This window comes from Strix uralensis, chromosome 1, assembly GCF_047716275.1.
Source record: "Strix uralensis isolate ZFMK-TIS-50842 chromosome 1, bStrUra1, whole genome shotgun sequence".
NCBI lineage: Eukaryota > Metazoa > Chordata > Aves > Strigiformes > Strigidae > Strix > Strix uralensis.
The window spans coordinates 49683866-49706711 of record NC_133972.1 but is presented as its reverse complement, the minus strand read 5'-3'; the positions used below and the strand labels follow the sequence as shown (position 1 = coordinate 49706711).

At 37.9% G+C, this 22846-nt stretch overlaps 1 protein-coding gene across 8 annotated transcripts in view; it reads right to left on the bottom strand.

Annotated features, from left to right (window-relative positions):
• CACNB2 (calcium voltage-gated channel auxiliary subunit beta 2) overlaps nucleotides 1-22846 on the bottom strand; it is a 257850-nt gene that overhangs the window by 35959 nt on the left and 199045 nt on the right. For all 8 annotated transcript variants that reach the window (XM_074865562.1, XM_074865592.1, XM_074865582.1 and 5 more), the window contains one exon: nucleotides 3699-3821. In XM_074865562.1, coding sequence (XP_074721663.1) covers nucleotides 3699-3821 — 123 coding nt within the window. The remainder of the gene's footprint in view (nucleotides 1-3698; nucleotides 3822-22846) is intronic.

Here is a 22846-nt window from a genome sequence, read left to right as displayed (position 1 = left end):
TCAGAAATACATTAATATAATTATACGTTGCAAATTATTAAAATGCTACAATACTTCAGCAGAAACCTTCCTTCAATAGACTTAATGATTCTCCCTGGCTGTTATCTCCACCTGTTTTACCATCTTTATTTTTTCTGCTTCACAGTCTTTCCCCCTCATACATGAGAGCTGCTTTTGTTCTCCCAGATATTTCTCCTTGGTGGACGCCAGAAATTTCTTCTGATCTGCTCCTGTAATAATCTATTTTTCTTATTCCTTTATATTCAGTTCTCTATTTAAAATAAAAAATACTACTTCTCAAACTCCCCCGCCTCTCTGAACTCACTAGAATCTTCTGAAATATGACTACATTCTGCTGCTTATATATGCTCTGCCGCATACAGCTCATGTGATCTTCATCTTAAACATACTATGATAGATACACAAGGAATGATTATCTTTGGATAACTAAAAAACCTTACAATTAGACAAATGCACAAGATAGTCCAATTAACCGAATTTCAGCTCTATGAAACATGAAATAATGACTAATAACATTTATTTGTATACACAGGGGTATGTTTGTTTTGCAGACGTCTGTCAGGGCAGAACTATTTGCTTTTTCCTTTTTCATTTATTCACCATTTTTGGATGAGAATAGGTCACTTATGTATGTCCCCACATGCAATACTCTAGGAGTTCCATGGGAATAACTACTATCATATATGAATTTTGGATAATTTGGATTATTTATGAAACTGTAAGAGAACATCCAAATGGGAAGAGAAGTTGCCTTCTTAAATATGAAGCTATGAATATAGTGCATCTTTAATTATTTAATAAGTAGTTTTAACAAGTGTACAGTTAGGAGTAAAGCATGTAAAATGTGTGGGCTCTCATAAAAAGGAATTCATTTCACTGAGAATGCCACATTGGTGGATCAATGATACACAGCCTAAATTGCAGTATTATCTTTATTTTGGCTACTATTGAAATGTTGTGATGCTTTAAACAAACTTAAAGATATTTAGCTAATAAAAAATAAAGATTAAAATAAACTCACTTTTAAGCTCACAATATATAAAGGGATCTGTAACATTCATCCAATGGGATGCCTTTATGAGTAAGAATACCAACGTTTAATAGGGAGCTAATCTGGAACAGCAGTTTCTCAAAGCTGTATTAGACTGAAACTTATTATTAAAATATTAATCTTTCATTTCAGAATGCTAACTAAAGATATGCATGTGTATTTAAAATATGTTGTAGGACAATATAGGTGGAGGAAGACTATAGCAATACAGCCAATGGAGGTTGCCATTATATGGATCTGCTCTATGGTATACATGAAGTCTGCAGAAGTAGTATTATCAACCTGATAAAAGATAGATAACTAAAACCCACCATTGAAATCTGAACAGCCACTGCTTTTTTATGCTGCCCTACAGTACAACAGACTACTATACAATAACATTAATTTTACTACAATTAATAGAAATGCTAAATCCATAGGAATTTTTTTGTCATACAAAAATAAAAGCATGTGGAATTCACTCCTGCAAAGTCTCAAAGCTAAATGCTGTGTCAGTATATGAAAAGGAGGATAAGATACTTTTGTAAGTAATAATACCACACATCATAATACTTTCTAATTTTAAAGCAACACTGCATTTTATAGTCAAATATGGTTTTTTACCTTTCATCTGCATAAATAATTAAAGTTTGGACATTTCGGTTCTCCCAGCACTAACTATAGGGAGGACCAAAATTACTGAAGGAGCAGTATCTGGTGAAATACAGAGTCCTGGAGACCAAGCAGGGCATGGCCATGGAAGATGGAGGGGGAGGACACTGCTGTGCAGGGCAGGGCTGCTGCTTGGGACACCTTCCTTCCTGAAGAGATTCGATCTGCCCAGATGCACCAGCCGCTGCCAAACACAGGACCAGAGAGTCCAAGTCCAAGTCTGACTCCTTGCAGGCCCCTTCCCACCTCTCCATCCCAGCGGTGTACCCGGTCTGGGCACAGGATCCCTTCTACAGCCCAGACCTGGCCTAGCACAGCTAGACAGTCAACTTTCCTTAACTGCTTAGAGAGGTATTTTTAAAGGCAATTAACGCAGAGTGCCTGTTATATTACAACTGAAGCTGCAAAAACATTTTAATCTATTTTTCCATTCCTCAGTGCTACACTCTGCCACAGACAATATAACAACGCAGCTGAGCTAAGCTTCCTTTCGAGTCATTTCTGGAGATCCAGAAAAGTTCATGAAAATTTTCTTCCTCATTTTCAACCATGCACATTTACATTTGAGTCTAAGTTGTGCTATGAGGAAAAAAACATAAATTGTAACAGAAAATCTGCAAACACACTTTCTGGTTCATATGGAAACAGGGGAAAGACTTGATGAGAGGTCTGAGATTACCAGCCTGTTTGAAATGCAGATGGAATAGATGATATAAAATCATTTAATCTAATCAAACTGAGCTGTATTTCCAGTGCTTCCAGACTCACCAGAGAATGCTGATGGTTTATTTTTGCCAGGAGGCTTTTGTCACGAGACAGAGCAGAACAATTCTTTTGCACTATCATCAGACAGAAGACATTTCCTTCACTACATACAGTTCAAATCCAAATTATCCCTTTTTTATGTGTTTAATATATATGGAAAATTATGATCATTAGTCATCAGTATGAAGGCACTAGAAGTCCATTTCTTGTGTTTCCTTAGTCTCTGTCCACCTGTATTTCTACCTGCGTATTAGGAAAGTTTCTTGCTTCCGCAAAGCACCTGCACTAGAAGAATCACTGTGCATCATCAGTCATAACTACTGAGGGATTTTTTGATAATCTAAAATGGGGCAAAGATATAATTTCAAATGCATGGCTAAGTTGCTCTCATCATTAAGCTAACTTTCTAGTTCTTCTGCTATAAATTTCCATTTCCAGATGGACCATTTTGTGACAAAACACAATGGAATATGACCAGAAGCTGGGAAATCTCATCAAATGAGGGAATCATTCAGAAGGGAGCAGTGAGTTGCTAAGGAGGGTCTGTATGGGAAAGTTACCAAGTTATTTGGTTTGGATTGACTTGCAAGGAGCAGAGAAAGAAAGTGACTTTAGGTGTTTGAAACTGTAAAACTGAAAATTTTCAAAGCCAAACTACAGGAAAAGAAAACCAATGTAGCAAATGCAAAGCGCCTTGCTTTGCGCACCTTGAAACATCACATCAGTTCTTCAGTAGATAACCGTTAACAAACTATTGTCTGTGCCAGGGAAGTAACTTCAGTGAAAAAAATGAGACCTGAGGATTTTTGGGTCAATTGAGATTCAGTCACACAAATAAAAGAGAATCAACCCTTGGCTGCTGAATCAGAATGAACCCTCGGAGTACTAGAATGGTAAAATGCAGAAATATTGTATCATTGTATAGGCAGATGTAGATTTTTAAAGCTCTAAATAATTGATTTTTACTAGAGAAGAAAAGCACTCGCTTTCCAAACTTCATTAATTTGATTGTAAGTAATTTGTGCCACTGCTTTTATAAGAATAGTATTTCAAAGAACATTCAGTTCCTTATCTACAGCTACCTTATTTATATAACATTTGCATAGTGCTTTGACAATGTGACGTGATATCTTAATGTTAAGAAATAATAGTACCACTACTTGAATAGATCCTTAAAGAGAGATCCACTTACTCCTCTAGTTTTACTTACTTCTTTAACATGAAGAAAATCTTTAGCCTCAAATGAGATGGCCATGCCTGGGACTGGAACATCGTCATCGTGAGCTGCACTGTACCCAACATTTGTCCGAACTGCAAATGCAACAGGTTTTGTCTGCAAAACAAAAGATAAACAGCATGAAGATTTCCCTCACAAACACATATATATGCACAAACATATACAGAGAGGATGATTTCTGTAAGTTATCTTTTTACAATAACAAAAATTAAAGAACTCTCAAAGCATCCATGTAAAACACCATGGAGTGTCACATTTACTTACCTCAGTTATTTAGTATCAACACATTTGATAGAATACAAGATTTTTTCTAGATACTAGTGCTCTGAGTTCATTTGGGATAAGTCAAATCACTAATGAGAAATCATAAACCAGTTGGCAACCCATATACTATGCTCAGCTTACAGTTCTGCTACCATGCTTGCCCCGAGCTACAGAGGAGCATATGCCAGCCCCAAGTAATCTTCAGGGAAGTAACAAATTAGAAGAAGCCCCTCCAGCAGCTGCCAGTGACCCCTAAGTAAGACATCTCATGGCAGAGCCATTCTGAGAATGCAGTAATGTGCCCTCAGATCATCGGGTCATTACCAAATACCAGCCACAGACAGATTTGCTGGTTCCAATAATTCATGCTAAAACCTATGCTGGTAATTGATACCAGTGAGTTTTTTTGATACCAGGATTTTCACAAGTTTTTCAAGAGGAGATACAGGATTTTCACAAGTTTTTCAAGAGGCAGTTTCAGGAAGTCAGCGGCCCCCCTGGCCCCACAGCTGCCTCCAGCCTCCTGCACAGCTTCTCCTTCCAAGCCCCACCAGTGCTGAACACCTTTCTGCACAGGTACAGTTAAGCAGGTAGTAAAAGCTGCTATCCAGCTCAGCCCGGCCTATACCTATAGAGGGCTTCCTCTTCTCAGAAGTACACCAGAACACAGGAGAACCACCTTTATTCTGTTTATTCTACACCAAACAACACCTTGAGCTTGCTCTCCCAACAGAATATCACACAGTATCCCTGGGACGCACCGTTGTCTTACCCCAGGCTAAACTTCTAGCCAAAAATCCTCCACACTGCTTTTATGATCTAGTCTGAAGTCCCTATACATTACGGCTGGCAAAATATTTTTAAAGGCGTGAACTGAGTGTTAGAGGTGCTCAAAAATGATTGAGGAAAGCATGACATAACTTTTCATCTTAAAATATACTAAAACTTCTACCAGACAACAATTTTAGCTTTATTAGTTGGCATCCATCATCACTTTGCCTTGGCTAAAAATATAGTATTTTGCTGAGATGACAAGCAAAAAAATACCTCATTTCCTACATAAGGAACTGCTTCCATTTATTCTCAAAAAAGAGGACATGAAAATGCATCCCCTACTTCATGACAGCAAACCTGAATACTTGAAACCAAAAATCATGCTGTATTTTCTGACTACCAAAAATCCCTGCCTGCTCTATCCAGGATTACTCTGACAACTGGTATAGTGCTAGAGGACAGAAATCTGCCATATTAAAATACATGATAAAATAATGAGGGAGATATATAAATAAATCTAAAGACAATATCATGCCACTTGGCCTGGAAAGGACAGTTGGAAATAAAGGGAAAGAAGGTTCCCTGTTGTTTAATTTAGGTCTAATGTGCTATAAAAGCCACAGGGTTCCAATAAAGCAGATTTTAAAACTCCTTAAATAGGCCTGTATTTGAATGAACTACCACAGTCAAACAATTTACATCTAAGTGCACGTTCTAGGAAGGCTTTTTAATTTAGAAGGAGAAACAATAAGCTCTTTCATAACAGTGGGGTCAAGAGAGTCTCTGTGTCCAGAAGTGAAACAGGCAGTTTCAATGGAAATAAATTTTGGACAGGGACTGCAGAATGGGCTTTACGTTTATGTGGTATTCTGGATCTAAATATGTATTTGTACAAAGAGATGATTAGAAAATTATTGGAAAAGGACCTCATCCTGTCTATTCTTTCTTCTGGAATTAGTGGAAAAATCTTAAGAAAGGTTGGGTAGAAGGGCTCTAAAGACTGAAATTGGTACCATTAAACAGTCATTTATTTAAACTGGAAAGCCTATGGCAGACTAAAAAATTAAATACAACTGAATATATTTACAGGTTGAAATAACACATCCCAAGAGTTCAATGTCTTTCTCGGTGCTTAGCCACAATTAGAATATTGCAAATAATCAATTGCTTTTCTTTCCAGGTCATCTGTTCTAGAAAAAAAAAATAAATTAACAAATGAAAGTACTATGTGAAACTCAATAATAAAATAAATAGTCATTTTTTAAGTGCCTGTTTTCTTTCAACAAGGAAAATCCTATTGCTGTTAGAACATGCTGGAGATGTTACTCGATAGATATAGGTTATATAAACAACTTGATTATATTTGCGCTGTGCAAGAGAAAAAAGTTCAAATCAGAAATAATATTTAAAAAATACACAGACACAACTGATAAGTGGATCAAATTAATCCATTAAGGGGACAAAATGTAGAAAAACATGTATAACAAGAAGGAATTGCTTTAGATGAGTTTACTAGATGTTCTTACTTGCTACCATCCTGTCTTAGAAAATGATAGCCACAATTTTTTTTATATATAAAAAACCCCACAATGAAAAAACAATAGCTGGTTTAACTCATTGTGTTGGGCATCTTTCTCATACCCTGAACTCTTCCAGTGTGCTGCAAAAGGAGTTTAGGCACCTAACACAAATTTCTGGACTCCAGTATGAGAGAAAGGTATGTAAATGCTACGCACACATGTCCCTTAATAAAATCATCTTGTCATTACACAGATGAACTGTTGGAAGGGCATCAAGATAGATTATGTGTTCATGCTTACATTTTTGAAAATGGGCATTTATGAGAATGATCATCCAAAAAATAAAATTCAGTGATTCCTCCACATCAACTTAAAAACCTTGCAGTGTTGATGCAACACAGGTATGTCCACTTCCTAACAGCTCAAATTCATATCTTATTCAGCTCCTCTACAATCCTCTCAGTTGTTACTAGCACTCAGTTACCCTACGTAAAAGACAGCTAACTATTGCAGAACTAGGCATGCCACAAAGGAAAAATGTAGTCACACAGGTACTGAATTCAGTGATATCATGCATCTTCCTTAAAAATAAAATATAGCATAAATTACTGGGTTTTAACATTCATACAAAACCCCAAAACTTTCCTTAATTTAAAAATTATGGACTAACAAATTTGATGCTTTCTATGCTATTACTCACTTCAATACTGAAGATACAGATATGAATAAGCATTAAGATGTCAAATCTCCTAAACAATATTTCATAATTAAATAGTAAAGCATGAAATAAATCATTCATTGTTATTAAGAATGATCTTTTTGTAAAGCATAGTCAACTGTCATTGTAGAAATGTATCTCAGAACAAGAATAGAAATATTAAGGAACAATCTTTGCTAAACACTGATAGAGGCTATAATGTGCTTGCTTATCAATTCTCACATTTGCTATATCCTCTAGTAAATATAAAAAATGCTCAACAGAGTACTGTGACTTACTCCTAATAGTATCAGTGGATGAAAGACTTGAAAATCTCTGCTGCATTGCAACAAACAGACATCTTCAGCAAGTTAATGTCCTTGACATACTTCTTGGAAATGATCTAAAATTTCCTATTAGTGGGCAACACCTGACTACCCAAGAAAAAGAGAAAAATGGAAACTACTTCAGAACTATCTTAACATAAAAGATAAGTAGCAGGTAAAAAATCCTTTGTCATTTTCTGCTAGTGAAAAGCTAATGTAAAACTCTGAGTAGAAAAACAAAGCAGAACACTGAGCTACAGATCTTTACAGAAACAGCATGTCCCATTTTAGATACTTGTCATACTGGTAGAAAGGGAGACTGAATTACCATGGGATTAGACTACAATAATTCACCTAATTGAATATTTAAAACTAATTAATTTATAAAAGTTAAATGCTAGTCTTTTTACATAAATAAATAATTCTGAAAGTTTCAGAGAACTGTCAAATTAACTACTTTCTTCTTTTCTTGAACTACATTGTCTTGAACTAAAAAAATCCAGTTCTGTAATTAGGGTTTTATGTCAAAAAAAATCTTTTTTTTTTGACATATGCATATATCTGTTTTAAAATATAACTAGCATTTGCTTACATATTCTGAAGTTCTAAAATTAGACAGGGTCAAAACAGTTAAGCACTTTTTGTTCGTTCTCTAAATCTCCATGAAAATATGATGGCAGTTTAGCACTCAGTCAATCCACAGGCTGAACTACAAGGACAGATGCTCCCAGATGTTAAACAGTTTAACATTTCATCTCTCTCAAGAGAAACAACGTAGCCTGAAAAAGTTCCCTTATCTTCAGAATGAACATTTCCACCTTGTCTTCCTTTTTCTCCCCCGTTAAATAAAACATTCAACAGACCTAACAACCCCATAAGGAGAACCGTAACCAGACCATGAACACTACTATCATCTGTACCACCAGGACAGCAGGGAACACACTCTGGAGTGGGGTTCTTCATGAACCAATTTCAGCTTCTGATATAAACTCAGAATACAAATCAACAAAACCTTATTCACCAACTGTTAAACCAACTTTGGCTGTACGCTTTTGGTAACAGACATAAATTAAAGTGGGACTAGGGAGAACTTACTTAAAAGTAAGTTTTTCCATCTGGATCTCACATCTTCCTTTTGGTTCACAAGTTATATTCACTTCACACCTCTTCACGCCAAGCCTCATTACTAAGTCAATACTATTTACAGTATTATTATACTGTACTACTTATATTCTCTTACTCTTGTTTCATGGCTAACTTTTATTCAATGCATGCATGAGCATTTGTACATTGTCTCTGTCTCAGTCAATTTGTCAGTTTAAATAAGTTTGCACCTGCTTGGTTGAATTTGTATTCGAGAAATATATCACCCAATAACAGAGCAAAATAATACAATCTGTTTTCTAGTAATGTACTTACAACATGTCAGGACCCTTTTTTTCCTGTAACTCATTTCAGACTTTTTATGCTGTGCCATAAACCCAGTGGATGCAGCCCCTGGGGATCCCAGCCAAGCAGGCGAATTTCTGACACAAAATTTGCTCACAGAACGGGTCATCTCCCTCATGGCCACTAATTTTGGGAATGTTGCTTGATAATCGAGGCATCTCTATTCCCCATCCACTATCAGAATGTAGAAAACCAGATTAGAGCATTCTTCAAACCATTTTCATTTACATCTGAGGTTGTCCTATGTGAAGCAATGACTATGACTACAGAAATTCAAGCAAGGCTTAAGGCTGCCTTTGCTTTCTTCAGCAGTAGGTGATGAGGATCTGGGGTCTCTGATACAACTAATTTCTCACTCTATTACATCTTTTCCACAGTAGACGTACACTGCATTTACACCAGTTTAAATGAAACCAGAATGCTAAGCAGAACGCATCTTTTATGAAGGCAATGCCAGCTAAGTCAAGAACTGACTCAGAAAATTACTTCAGTTATCATTTTGACAAAGTGCTTGTTGAAGTTGGCATCAGTGTTAAAGTTCGGAAAATTTGTCTCAAAGCAAGTCTTATCCCTTACTATTTCTACATAATGCCATGAATCCTTCATCATATCCACTTTTCAAAGATGCCTGTAACCTTATCCTGAAAGCAAGGAATTATTTTTCTCTTGGGTAATGAATATAACGGGTCTCTCTCAAAACACTACTAGCTTTACACTGATGAAAATTTAAAACACCACACAATTTTTTTTAGATGAAGAAAGATGATACTACTACTGAACTTTTCATTAGTAGTCTTGGTAGGGAATAAATATGTCAGGTCATGACCTGTGTTTGGCACTATTTCCACAGAGTAGCCCTGTACATAGTATTTGGGCCATAAGCAATATTAATACCCCCCACAGGACAAAGATCAATAGCAATGTAATGGCCTGATAACTGGCATCTTAATTAATTGAGCTACTCAACGATTTTTTTGGGTCAGTCTTCACTTGCAAGGGCTCCAGCCATAAAATGCCAAGTTGCAGAAGGTAAAGGTGGGTATTGGGAGAAGGAAGAACTGCCCACTGTAGGAGAAGATCAGGCTTGAGACCATCTAAGGAACCTGAAGGTGCACAAGTCCATAGGACCTGATGAGATGCATCAGAGGGTCCTGAGGGAACTGGTGGATAGAGTGGCTAAGCCACCATATTTGAGAAGTTGTGGCAGTCCAGTGAAGTTCTGCTGATTGGAAAAGGGGAAACATAACCCCCATTTTTAAAAAGAGGGAAAAAGAAGACCCAGAGAACTACAGGTCAGTCAGTCTCACCTCTGCACCCAGTAAGTTCATGGAGTGGATCCTCCTGGAAACTATGCTAGGGTACATGGAAAATCAGGAGGTGATTGGTGACAGCCAACAGGGCTTCACTAAGGGTCAAATCGTGCCTGACAAATGTGGTGGCCTTCTACAACAGTGTTACAGTGTTGGTGGATAAGGGAAGAGCAACTGATGTCATCTACCTGGACTTGTGCAAAGCATCTGACACTGTCCCACACGACATCCTTGTCTCTAAATTGGAGAGATGTTGAATTGATGGATGGAGCACTCAGTGGATAAGGAACTGGCTGGATGGTTGCACTCGAAGACTTGTGGTCAAGGGCTCAACATCCAAGTGGAGAGCAGTGACGAGTGGCGTTCTTTAGGTGTCATTATTGGGACCGTCGCTGTTTAACATCTTTGTTGGTGACACAGACATGTGGGATTGAGTTGGCAATTTTGACGATGATACCAAGCTGCATGGTGCGGTTGACACGCTGGAGGGAAGGGATGCCATCCAGAGGGACCTGGAGAGGCTTGAGGGGGCCCATGCAAACCTCATGAAGTTCAATGATGCCAAGAACAAGGTCCTGCATATGGGTCGGGGCAATCCTAAGCACAAATACAGGCTGGGCAAGGAGTGGATTTAGAGCAGCCCTGCAGAGAAGGACTTGGGGGTATTGGTGGATGTAAAACTGACTGAGCCAGCAATGTGCACTTGCAACCCAGAAAGCCAAATGCATTCCGGGCTGCATCAAGAGAAGCGTGGCCAGCAGGTCGAGAGAAGGGATTCTCCCCCTCTACTCCGCTCTTGTAAGACCCCACCTGCAGCACTGCATCCAGCTCTGGGGCACCCAGCATAAGAAAGTCATCGACCTGCTCAAGCAGGTTCAGAGGAGGGCCATGAAGATCATTGAGGGGCTGGACAACCCCCTTATGAGGACAGGCTGAGAGAGTTGGGGTTGCTCAGCCTGCGGAAGAGAAGGCTCTGGAGAGACCTTATAGCAGCCTTCCAGTAGTTAAAGGGGGCTACAGGAAAGATGGGGAGGGACTCTTTATCAGGGAGTGCAGGGATAGGAAGAGGGGTAATGGTTTTAAACTGAAAGAGAGTAGATTTAGATTAGCTATAAGGAAGAAATTCTTCACTGTGAGGGTGGTGAGGCACTGGAACAGGTTGCCCAGAGAAGTTGTGTATGCCTCCTCCCTGGAAGTGTTCAAGGCCAGGTTGGACGGGGCTTTGAGCAACCTGGACTAGTGGAAGGTGTCCCTGCCCATGGCAGGGGAGTTGGAACAAGATGATCTTTAAGGTCCCTTCCAACCCAAACCATTCTATGATTCTATGATTTTGCCCTGCTGTTGACAGAGTCAAATATATAAAGCAAAAACAGTTCAAAACCTAGATGTTTTACAGAATTACATGATTTTCATGATTATTCTAAAGACGTTTACAATGTTATGAAATATATAATATCACAAAAGCATCTCAAGAATGGAAAAATAAGAATAATAAAAGAACTTTCCTATATTTTTTATTTTGTACACTAATTTATACATCTGTTACACAAGAAACAAAAACCCACTAGAGTACGCAAACTATTCAAAGGAAATTTATGTCCTAAATGCTGATTATTGCTGGAGCCCCATTACAGATAAGGAACTGTCCAACCGCTAACAATAGCATCTGCTCAGCAATCTCATTGCTAAGAAAGCAATGACAATTCACGGGTGTTGCAATAGGAAATTGGAGTATACCTACTGTCACTAAAAGTAATGATCAATAATATGACTTCCCACCAAAGATTAGGCCTTCTTTTATTGGTGTGGATGTACATACCAAACAAGTCTGGTAGCAAAACAGAACAATTGAGGTTGGAAGGGGCCTCCAGTGTCACCTAGTCCAAGCCCTGCCCAAAGCAGGTCTGGTTAGATCAGGCTCCTCAGGGCTGTGCCGAGGCGAGTCTAGAGCACTCCAAGGACAGACCCCACAACCTCTCTCTGCATCCTGCTCCAGTATTTGACCACCCTCAGAGTAAAAAAAAAAACATACAGGAATTATGGTTCACTCATATATCTATGAGTGAGGGACATAAAAATCTATAATGAACAACAAATACTGGATTTTATATTCCAGTACAAGGAAAATGATGTGTTATTATAAGTGGAAATCACCAATTTCCAGTTTTAATTGCAAGTGGTCTAAAAAGAGGGGGTTTTTCAACCACTAGATTGTGTGCGTGTGTGTGTCATATACTTATTTCTGATTAAGACAGAAGTTGTATTACTTTCCTACAGCAGATAGAACTGCCTGAGGCTCATGTCTTGGATCAGTGTCTCCCTGTGCCAGGTGCTGTACTCAGCACTTCCAACAAAGTGAAGGAGCTGAAAAACTACCGTACAGTGGGAGAACAAAACACAATAAAATTGTAGCTAATAAGTAACAGCTTAAGTATAACAATGGTATAATGAGATTCAAACTCTTCTGAATTATTAAGGCTTTTGATAGCATGGATCTCTCCTGAGGGATCTGGGAGACAAGTGGTCAGCCAGAACATATAGTTCTGGAGCCAAACTTCATTACTGACTCAGGCACTGAGATATTACTTGATCTGAGTACATGTGACCGTGTATTTTCAAAACTATGGCAATGTGAACTATGTCCAGCCATTACCAGTGCTTGAACTACTACATTACAAAGGGTTGGGTCACCAAATTCTTGCCTAGGAAACATCACAACTGCTGCTCTCTGGTGCCTGACACTAACGTGCACCCTCCTGCAAGAACAGACAGAAAGGAAACATGAGCATTATACAAGCCACCACCACGATCAGCCTTCCTCTTCGACTCCAAGCAGGCTGTAAATGTCACTGCATGGAAAGTCAGCTATTACAGCTTAAGTGTGATGTTCCTTAGGATTGAGGCCCACTGGTGAAATTCCCTGAGGAAATCTTTGAATCCTTCCAGTTCCTTGGTATCCCTGCTACAGCAATGCCTGCTCTCAATACTAAAGAAGGAAAATTTAACATATCCAGCTAGTACAAAAGAGAGTCTGCCAGATCCATTTTTTCTTAACAATAGGTAGGCTTAAGAGAAATTTTTTTTGTCCTCTCGTACTCTCTAGAGATACTTTTGTTACTATTTTAGCTCATCTTCACACACAGCTTGAAAGTCATGCTTCCTACTTCCTTTTACGAAATTGTATTTGAATAGAGAGTCACCGATGTCGGTTTACATTCAGCTCAGGAGGCAGCAAAGACTGAAATAGCTTTAGTGACGCACACGGAGCTTTCTCATATGAGCGGGGTCTTTTTTTATTAGAGCATAATGCCAAAACTCATTGGTGGCCATGTGTTGTCTGCATGCAAGCGTGCCAGAAAGGTGGCTCTTTGGTACCACCCACCTGGGGAGTTAACGGGAACAACTGGAAACAGGCATAGCTGAAAAAGTCTGTTTGTGCTTACTGAAAACATGCTTATTCTGGCAGCATAAGCCAGCAGATGAAAACTGTCGTTTGCAATAAAAATACTGTGCTGGGATTTCAAGTTCTTTTTTTCAATGTCACAAGTGAGGACATTTTATGCTTATGAGACATTTTAAGCTTATGAGACAGCATTTTAGTAGATCTTAGCTTTTTGGCTAAATTGAGTTTCACATAGAGAAAAGATCTGCAGTAACATTTTCAGGCTACGCACAAACAAAAATTCTCCAGGAAAAGCATAAATCTGTGATACAGCAAGCTAAAGTAAACACTAAATAAATCAACAGTGCAATGGCTGGTTAAAAATGTAGATACTGTTATCAAAAGGTCCTTAAAATAGCTGTATCACTGAAAATGTTTCTTAATTATTATGCATCCAAGTTTTATTGCTACTTCCAATATTTAAATTTTGCACTTCATCTTTTCAACTGGATCAGAAAGTTTCTATGACTGCTAGAGCAAAAGATCAATGTTGTTAAAATTTTACACTTTTACATTAAATGTTAAGCATGTGTTTTCTAAAAAACTATGCTGAAAAATTCTTCTTTTATTAGAGACATATATTTTGTAGCTAGACTGCTCTATTTCCAGGAGTTATATGAATATATGTTCCAAGGATGATATTTTTGAGTTTGAAAAGTCAAATGTTGTATTAGCTCATAACTAATACGCTGAATGAAAACTGAGAAGTTATGTCAGCACATGGCAAACACTACAGCTGACTCAATGCTCCTGCCCCCTTCACATATTACATTTTATGGTCATAGCTTATGTTATCCTACTCTTCAACTGAGTACCTATTGTTTCTGTAGGTCTTGCATCCTCTGAGATACTTCTCATATGTAAATTCAAATGGAATCTCTACTACAAATCTCCCTGACAGCCTAGATACGTACAGAAATTATAACACATAGCACATTCATTTAAAGCTGTGCTAAAAGAACATTTATTTAAGTTGAAAGTTAAACATCCCAAACTTAGGAAAAGTGAAAATTGAGGTACCTTTAACTTAGGGGAACAGTGATGGTATCTTTAACTTAGCCCTCACTATGCACAGTATTATGGTACAATCATTAACTTCATATATTCTCCCTTGCCTCAGTACTACATCTTGCTTGCACACAGGAAGGATCTCCCCTTGTGACAGATCAAGAATATACGAAACACAAGGAGCTCTCTATAGTATCCTATACTCCTCCAATAGATTATTTTTTGCCATCAAAGAGTGAGGCTTACCCAGTTCAACAGAGAAAGGCAAGCAGTCTCTAAGGGATGATTTCTCTCTCTTAAAATGGCATGAATCACCTTTTTGCCTCTCCCTATCCCCCAAGCAGAGAACTAAAGCACCAATCCCTAGTTATCCAGGCATACCAAATCCTACCCACTATTAAGTGTTATGGATGGATGGTTTCTTAAAATTTTTCACTCAACATTAATGGAAATTTTTGATCTCAATCTGTGACTTAGCAGCCCAGCTGCAACACTATAAGGCCAAATAAATGCTTGCACAGCATTCAGATAGCTTCTGCACAAGGCCCCACAAAACCAAGAAATCATTAGAGAGGTGAATACTTCTCTCTTTTTAATATGCAATAAATACAACACTGGACCACTACAAGAAAGAGAACAAGAAAGGAGAAACAAAATAACCAACAACTAGTTGTTAAATATAATCAGACTATAGAGTAAAGACTATAGCATTATATATCTTCACAGGAAAGTTAAGCTAGCACAAACCCCTTTACATCTTTCATTTTGTAGCTCTGGAGTACCTGATATGGTATACTTAGTTTGGGGTTTTTTTATTTAATTTTGTGTGTGTATGTGCAGTTTTCTACATTTAAATAAAACAAACAACAAAAAGATCACTTAAGTAATACATTTCTAGTGTCACGCTGACATTTTCAAGCACCATCAGTACAACTGAAATCTTTATATCCACTGCCAAAAACTCCTTGCAACTTCAATCACAAAATTAACAGACTGCAAACAGTTTAATATTCTGTAAGAGAAATAGCACTAGAGTTGAGGCACACTTTTGGCTGTGCTCTTCTCAAATATTCACTGAAAGCAGAACAACTGTGAGACTTGGGAACTAGAGATATTTAAAGCAAAGCTAATCAGAAACGTAGTTTTATCTGAAATTTTGCTCTTTTTTTTTTTTGCCTTTTTTTTTTTTTTAAATAAAGTTTACCTGAAGCTGATACTAGCATATAAAATTTTGGCAGAATGACAAACAAAGTAAGAATAAATTATATATCACTAACTTATTCTATTATAATTCTCCTCCACCTATTGCAATTCTCCTTTTGCCCTTTGGGCAAAACCACACATCTTGAGTTCTCAGCCTGGCCATCACTGTGGCTGTGCACATCTAGGAGACCATTGAGCACTACCCCTGCCCCTTCTGTTTGCATGGAAGAGTTCCCAGGAGGTTAGCTGTTGCACTGCAGTTCTCCTGTCCCGTTATAGGAAGAGTCATGGCCTTGCCCGTATGTTCTGGAGACCCTTTTCTTCCAGAAAATCCTCCAAAGATTTAGAATTAAGTTAGAGCAGCACTAGGGCTTCTCTGACATAAGCCAGGAACCAAGCAGAATCATACAGAGGAGAAGCCAGCATAAGAGTGGCTAAAAATGAGGCTTTGGGGCATTCTTTGTCTGAGCCATGCCAAGAGCAGCCCATAATCAGGGCCTAAAGATTTAGGAGAGTTCTCATCCCATTTCTGTCCAAAAACACTCTCTCACAGTAATGTGTTACAAATGGAATTGCTTCTCTTCAATATTTTCTAATATTCTTATTTACTTTTCCTTAAGACATCTCATTTGGATTCCTTGCTTGGAGCACAAGATAAAACAGGTTTCCTGGTGGGTGTATGAGATGCAAGAGTGAAGTGCTGTGATGATGATATCCTTGCAGAATATATTATACAGCTGGTGCACAGCTAGTCATCTAGCCAGCAGATGAAACAGTAGCTGGCAATAAACCTTACTCTTGTTATAGCTGTGGAGCTGCTAAGGTTTAATTCCAGGTTGGACGCAGCAAGAGTTATTACAAAAGCATGAAATAAAATGACACAGAATTGTAACAATTTTATCTTTGTAAGAGAAAGGGACACAGCATCAAGATGCAAAGTGATGTTAAGAATTCTAATTTGGGTTTCTAGGCATTTTCAATTTACTCTATTTTCTTCAGCTCAGTGGACTGAATTTTCTGTGGGTATACAGGGATATACTTCCTTAGGTTGAACCAAAACAAGTGGAGCAGCCCATGCTCAGGGAATCAACCTTAGCAAGACATACCCTTGTATGATACAACTGCCTATCTACACAGTTGTTTTAACGACAGACAGCAGGTATTACACATACTAGCATCCTATTTATAAGCAGCTGTCATTTACATGCTCAACATTACACAGGGCTTTACATGCCTTCACCTGCTGTTGCAACAGGTTCTCCGGGAAGGAAACTGCCCCTGGTGTGAGACTCAGCCCTTCTCCCTTCCAACCCCTAAATTGTCTTCCCCTTTGTTTTGTAGTGCTTAGATTGTATTAGAGAAACCCAAAATTTAGTTTCTTTCTCATCGTCACATACTGTAGAGGGAAGAACACCCAGAGAAGGACAATGCTCATCAGGGAACACCATCACTTTTCCAGCTGGCTCCCCCTATACTTTCTTCCTCTCTTTCTCTCCTCTGTTTCTTTCTTATTTTTCCTCCAAAGCACCTTTCACTATAAAGAGTTGATGTATGCCATCAACTGTGGATCTGGTGGTACAGCTTTGTGCATGCAAGTGTGCCTCAGTACCCTTTGTGCATCAATGCCATTTACATGCAACATAAATAATTAGTGGACAGTAAATACGGTTTGCTAATAAGCAACTAAAACTCTGCATACTTTACAGCTTCTAAAAGAACAATTTTAAAATTCTGTATCTTTCCTCTAGTATCAAAATTATATAAAATCCATGGCTATACTCCAAGGAGATCTGCAATCCTTTCTGAATTACTGGTAGTCAACCAGAAGGTTGCAAATGGCCGTTATGGCATAACTCATGTGCACAAAGTGACACTGGGGATACAGGAAAACAGATGGTAGAATTCTGCTCATTGTTTATTTTTTTAAACTTAATTTTATTAATAGCCGTATTCCATTTCCATATTTACTTAAAGAAATTAAGAGACTGGAGTGAAGCTTAAAAGTAGAATATTAAACTGCAATGTTCTTAAAACATTCTGGTTTTTTGAATAAAACTTTTTACAAGATATGGAGAATGGAGAGACAAAATAAAATCAGTAGGTATTATTTAAATAATGTATTTTAATCTTGTTTTACATTGATATTTCATCCCAAATATATACACTTCTTTGCTAGTGTGAATAACTTTTTTAATTGGTTGATTGGTATCAAATTCAAGATTTCTAGTACTTGTTTTTATAGCTTTGTTCATTTTTTTGAGTCAGACATTGGAAGACAAAGCATGCTTTACTGGTTTTCATCTACAGTGAATTCTCTTCTGCCTAATGGGAGTAAAAACTACATAAAATGAATAAATATAAACACAATATTAATGTGGATTTTTAATTTTTATATTACTTTAATGCAACATTAGCTTAAGTTTTAAAATATTCATTGTAAAGTAACACCTATTTAATACAGTGCATGACATCATGATGGGTTTATACAGGTGAGTTTCACATGAAACAATACACAGTGTATGTAATTAATCACCATCCTTTCATCTGTTAAAAACTGAAGACAACTAACTCATCTGTTTACATGTCACTAAACAATTTACACAAATTTTTTGCTGTCACTTTGTCTTCTCACCAATATGGTAACTGAAAGCAACTGAAAGTCCACTGCATAACAAAAATCATGCCTTAATTAACAAAACAGAGTTGTGTGATAATTTGCATAATTAGAATTTACATGAAGGAGATAGCATTTTCTGGAAAGGAAAAGAAAGATGTTTCCTAGCATAACAAATATGTAGACCTTCTCTAAGGTTCAGAATGTACTGTGAGGTAGACAGTTGAAAGTCTCTGATTTAAAGATAAAATTAAAGGGGGAAAAAAAAAAAAGGAAGCCCAGAAAGGGAAACGGAAAAGACATGTTATAAGCAATCAAGTCTGGTGAAGATGATAAGGGTTTTATTCAAATAATTACCAATCATCTAAAGACAGGTCATTGTCTTAATGGCATATTTAAACTATGTAGACTTTTACTGAGAATGCAGTCAAGCAGGGTAAGAGTAACACCTTTGAATGTACTGGAAACCACAACTGGGGAAAACAAAATAAAAAGGGCTCTTCTAGGTTTGTTTCTAACCAATTGGTAGAAACTGTTCAAGAACATGAAAGTGGAAAGAAACAAGTGCTTATGAAACAGAACAACTCACCAACAGCAAGGAAAGAGTGATAACACGAGAATGAGTAACACGGAAAGTGATTTTAATATAGTTTCAGTGTATTCTCAGGTATAACTGCTTCCCATGGGAAGCAGTTCTCAAGATAAAAATTAGTTCAGGAAGCTGACATGTCCTCAGTGAAATAATATTAAGGGCACAAGCACAAACTAACCTATATGGAAAAAGATAGAAAGTACATAACCTGAAATTTAAGAAAGAATACTAAAGGGGAAATTAATATGAATACAATAGAAACAACAAAAAGGGGGAAAAAAAACAGCATAAAATTATATACAATTAGTTAGCAATATTAAAAATATCTTCTCCTCCTGCTTTTAATGTATATTAATAGTAAAAAGAAGATCAAGAAAAGATTTCTCTCACCCAAATAAAAAAATCTAAAACTATGTTCCTGACAAAGCAGAAATACCACGGATATTTGGTTCAGCCTTCAATTTTCTAAAAGTTCGATATTACTTCATATTTAAAGGGGAAAAAAACCAAGAAAAAAACCCAACCAAACAAACTAAAAAAACAAACCCAAAAAACCACACTGATGATGAAGGAGTAAAAATTAAGGGTAGATAAAGAAAAGCACAGGTGAGGCAAAGGTTTTATAAAACTCCAGCTATAGTATAGTTTGCTCTGGCGATCTTTGAGCCATAGTAAGTGGGAAACAGGACTATGACAAAGGGAAGAACAGTCGAGCTAACTTCAGTTTCTAGAAAAACATAAAATAAAAAGCTTATGCAGAGAAAGCAGAAGATAAGGAAAAACTCTATAACAAATTATGACACACAGCCCTAACTCCTTTCTACAGGAGAATACACAGACAGACAGCAAAGAACCCTCTCTCTGCTGGACTGACTGATGCTCTGAACTTTGTTCCCCTAACAGTCTCACAAGAAAGCTTTAAAAGTGTTGCTGAAATAAGGGGACTGCACAATGGATTGGAAAAGTTAACGGTAGGTTGCTATCAAATATGTAAGATGGATTAATTTATTTTCAGCAGCTTTGTATCCCTTGTCCATTAGTATTCAGTATGTCCACTAACTATTGGGGTGATGGGAACAGAATGACCTTCTTAAATCTACAGATTATACTGAACTGACAGAAACTAATAGAACTGTGGTAGAAAGCAGCAAGACTTCAAAACTGTATTTCTAAACTGGAAGAATGATCCAAATGAAAAACAGACCACAGTTGAATCAGGAAAGCTGATGACCAGACAGCAGTCATCGACTCCATAAGTACAAAACGTTTAACTGACTCGACGGTTGTCCTCATGGCAGTATTTAAGGACTGGATCACAATTAGAAGTGACTGTCATACATGCCTGAAAGACAGTACACCATAGTAGATGACCTGGTAAAATACAGCCCACGTGGCCCAGTACAATCTTTTCACATGATTCAAGAGGGGCTGGGGCCTGCACCATCATGGCACGGTGCTTCAAGAGGGTGTAGGAAGAAGAGAAATGGTTTGGACAGGAACAGCAATCATGATTAGAGGTGTAGAAAACAGCAAGGAGGACACAGAAAGATTACTTATTTCCTAAGTGCCAGAGGTTTTAAGAGTAAGTTAAACAAATACCTAAAAGGAATTGCTTAGGTACAACTCATCCTGAGCTGATGTAGAAGAACAGACTTCTTGGGAATGCCTTGAAATCCCTTTAAGTCTTAATTTAATTTTACAGTGTGAGCTCTTTCACATTTACATAAGTTTATTTTAAAAACCAAAATATGTCAATCTTATTAAACTCATTTAATCTTAGATTTTATCTCCAGTCTTTGTCAGCTATTATGTGAAAAGTGTGATCATTTAACACTACTTAAATATTACACCAAAAAAAAAAAAGAACAAGAAAAAAAAACCCAGCAGGAAGATGAACAGCAACCACCAGGCAATGGACTGTAGAACTTAACATTCACAGAACACTCGAAGTTTCTCTCTGTTTCACTACTTCCACATGCTTGGTCAAACTCATGCTGGACTTCATGGAGTCACCAGCACAGCTAATCTCTTCTCTCTTGTACATCTCATAGTATTGTTTTCCATGAACAAAGATATTTCTAGTGAATTATTTTTTACCTGTTTTTTGTCCCCAAAGCAAACAGATAGGCTCTATATACATATATATTGGGTTAGTTAATTATCCTTTTCTGGTATTCTAAACTTCTCACGTGTTTATTAATGTGGCATCTAAGTGTTATATATTAAAATTCGTAAAAGCGTTTATATGCAGCTCACAATGGCAATATGCAGGCAGGGAGAGAAGCATAAAAAAAGACCCAGAGTGACAGAAGGAAATATTTTTTATCTTGGATCCTAAAAGAGACAAGGAGGGATTTATTTCATCTGAAAAAGTTCCTAAGTTGCTAGGCAAAAAACAAGCCTTAAGGAAAAGACCAATCCTACTCAGGGCAGAAGTCACCTTTCACATTTTGAGTTTTCTCAATTTCATTAAGTTCATTGTTCTAGTTTTAAATAGTTTAGGGAGTTTTGAGGAGACTTTCAGGTTCAGATTTCAGGAAGACTTTTTTGTTTTGTTCCTGTCACTGTGGTAAGACGGACAAGAGAGGACCATGGCAAAGGACCTAAGTCACCAGAAAGAAGAGTCAAGTCCTTGCGTGCATGTAGATTGCTCCTACAAGAAGAGCTGACCAAGGCCTATTTGCTGCAACTGCTGCTCAGGTCAGACAGTGACGGTGCCAACTGTAGAAGGCACAGCTGTAGAATATAGACCCAGGAGAGATGGAAGGAGCTGCAACCCAGGTGTCTCGAGTAGTGAATATGGTACATCATCTAGGGAGGAGTGAGACGGCACACAGGCCAAACACCTATATATTCATCACTTCTAGACAACCCAGATCATGAGACGCCACAAATGACTTTACTGACAGAGAGACTGAACTTCTGAGTAGTATGGCAGCTTGGAGAGAAGATATGGAAAAGAAGGAATCCCATGCAAGGGTTCTGGATGCCCTCAATGGCACTAAGCTGTTTCCCAGATACAAAAAAGTATATGCTACTAACACTTTTCTTTAATATATGAAAGGTTTGTCCACTGTATGAAACTGAGTAGAAATAGTGATGTGCTGCCTCAATAGTCAAACAAAAGGCTCTAGATGTATTTAAATGTGTCTCCAGAGGACATAGCTCACACCAGTAGTTTACACCAGAAAGTACTTCTGCCTGTGCTAGAATAGCCCTAGAGTACTATTGACTGAGTTTAAAGCAAATAAAACTGTAAGGAGGTAATTTGGGGAACTAGTTACAGTTTGTGGGGAAATCTGGGAAAGCAGCAAAGAAAGGAAGGGAAGAAAATGTAGAAGCACTTGGGCATCTTTTCTGATTGGAGAAGTAGCAAGTTAGCCTTCAGCACTGAGGTTGGTTGTAGGTAAAGGACATCACTCTGCCTTGCATGGGAGGCTGCCACACAGGCTGATGGGTGTGGGGAGGGTAACATGCCTTGGTGGGAAGCACAGGCCAAGATCCCCGACCCCATTAGGAAAAGGGTTAGATTAATACTGAAGAGACAGTCCCCTCCAGGGACACACAGGGAGCAACCCACAGAGAGAAAATGTCACTCTGTGGTAGGTCAGGTCAGGTAGCAACTTACTGAGACACAGAAAGTGTGGAAAAGTGGCCCATAAAGCCTTCCTTGATCCCTCACAATAAATGGGCTACCCGTGTTTGTAGGGAAGAGAAATAGATGAAGCCAATCATGATGATGAGCAGAAAGGTCCCAAAAAGACAGAAGCAAAGTGGGAAGTATGTCAGGAGATGGAAGCTCAAGAGAAGCCAGAAAAATAGCCAAACCTCCTGGATTGCTGAACCCAAAGGACAGTACCAGGAAGCTAACGTTAGTGTTCAGCCCTGCCCCCAGAGTCAACCCACAAAACCTAAGACACAG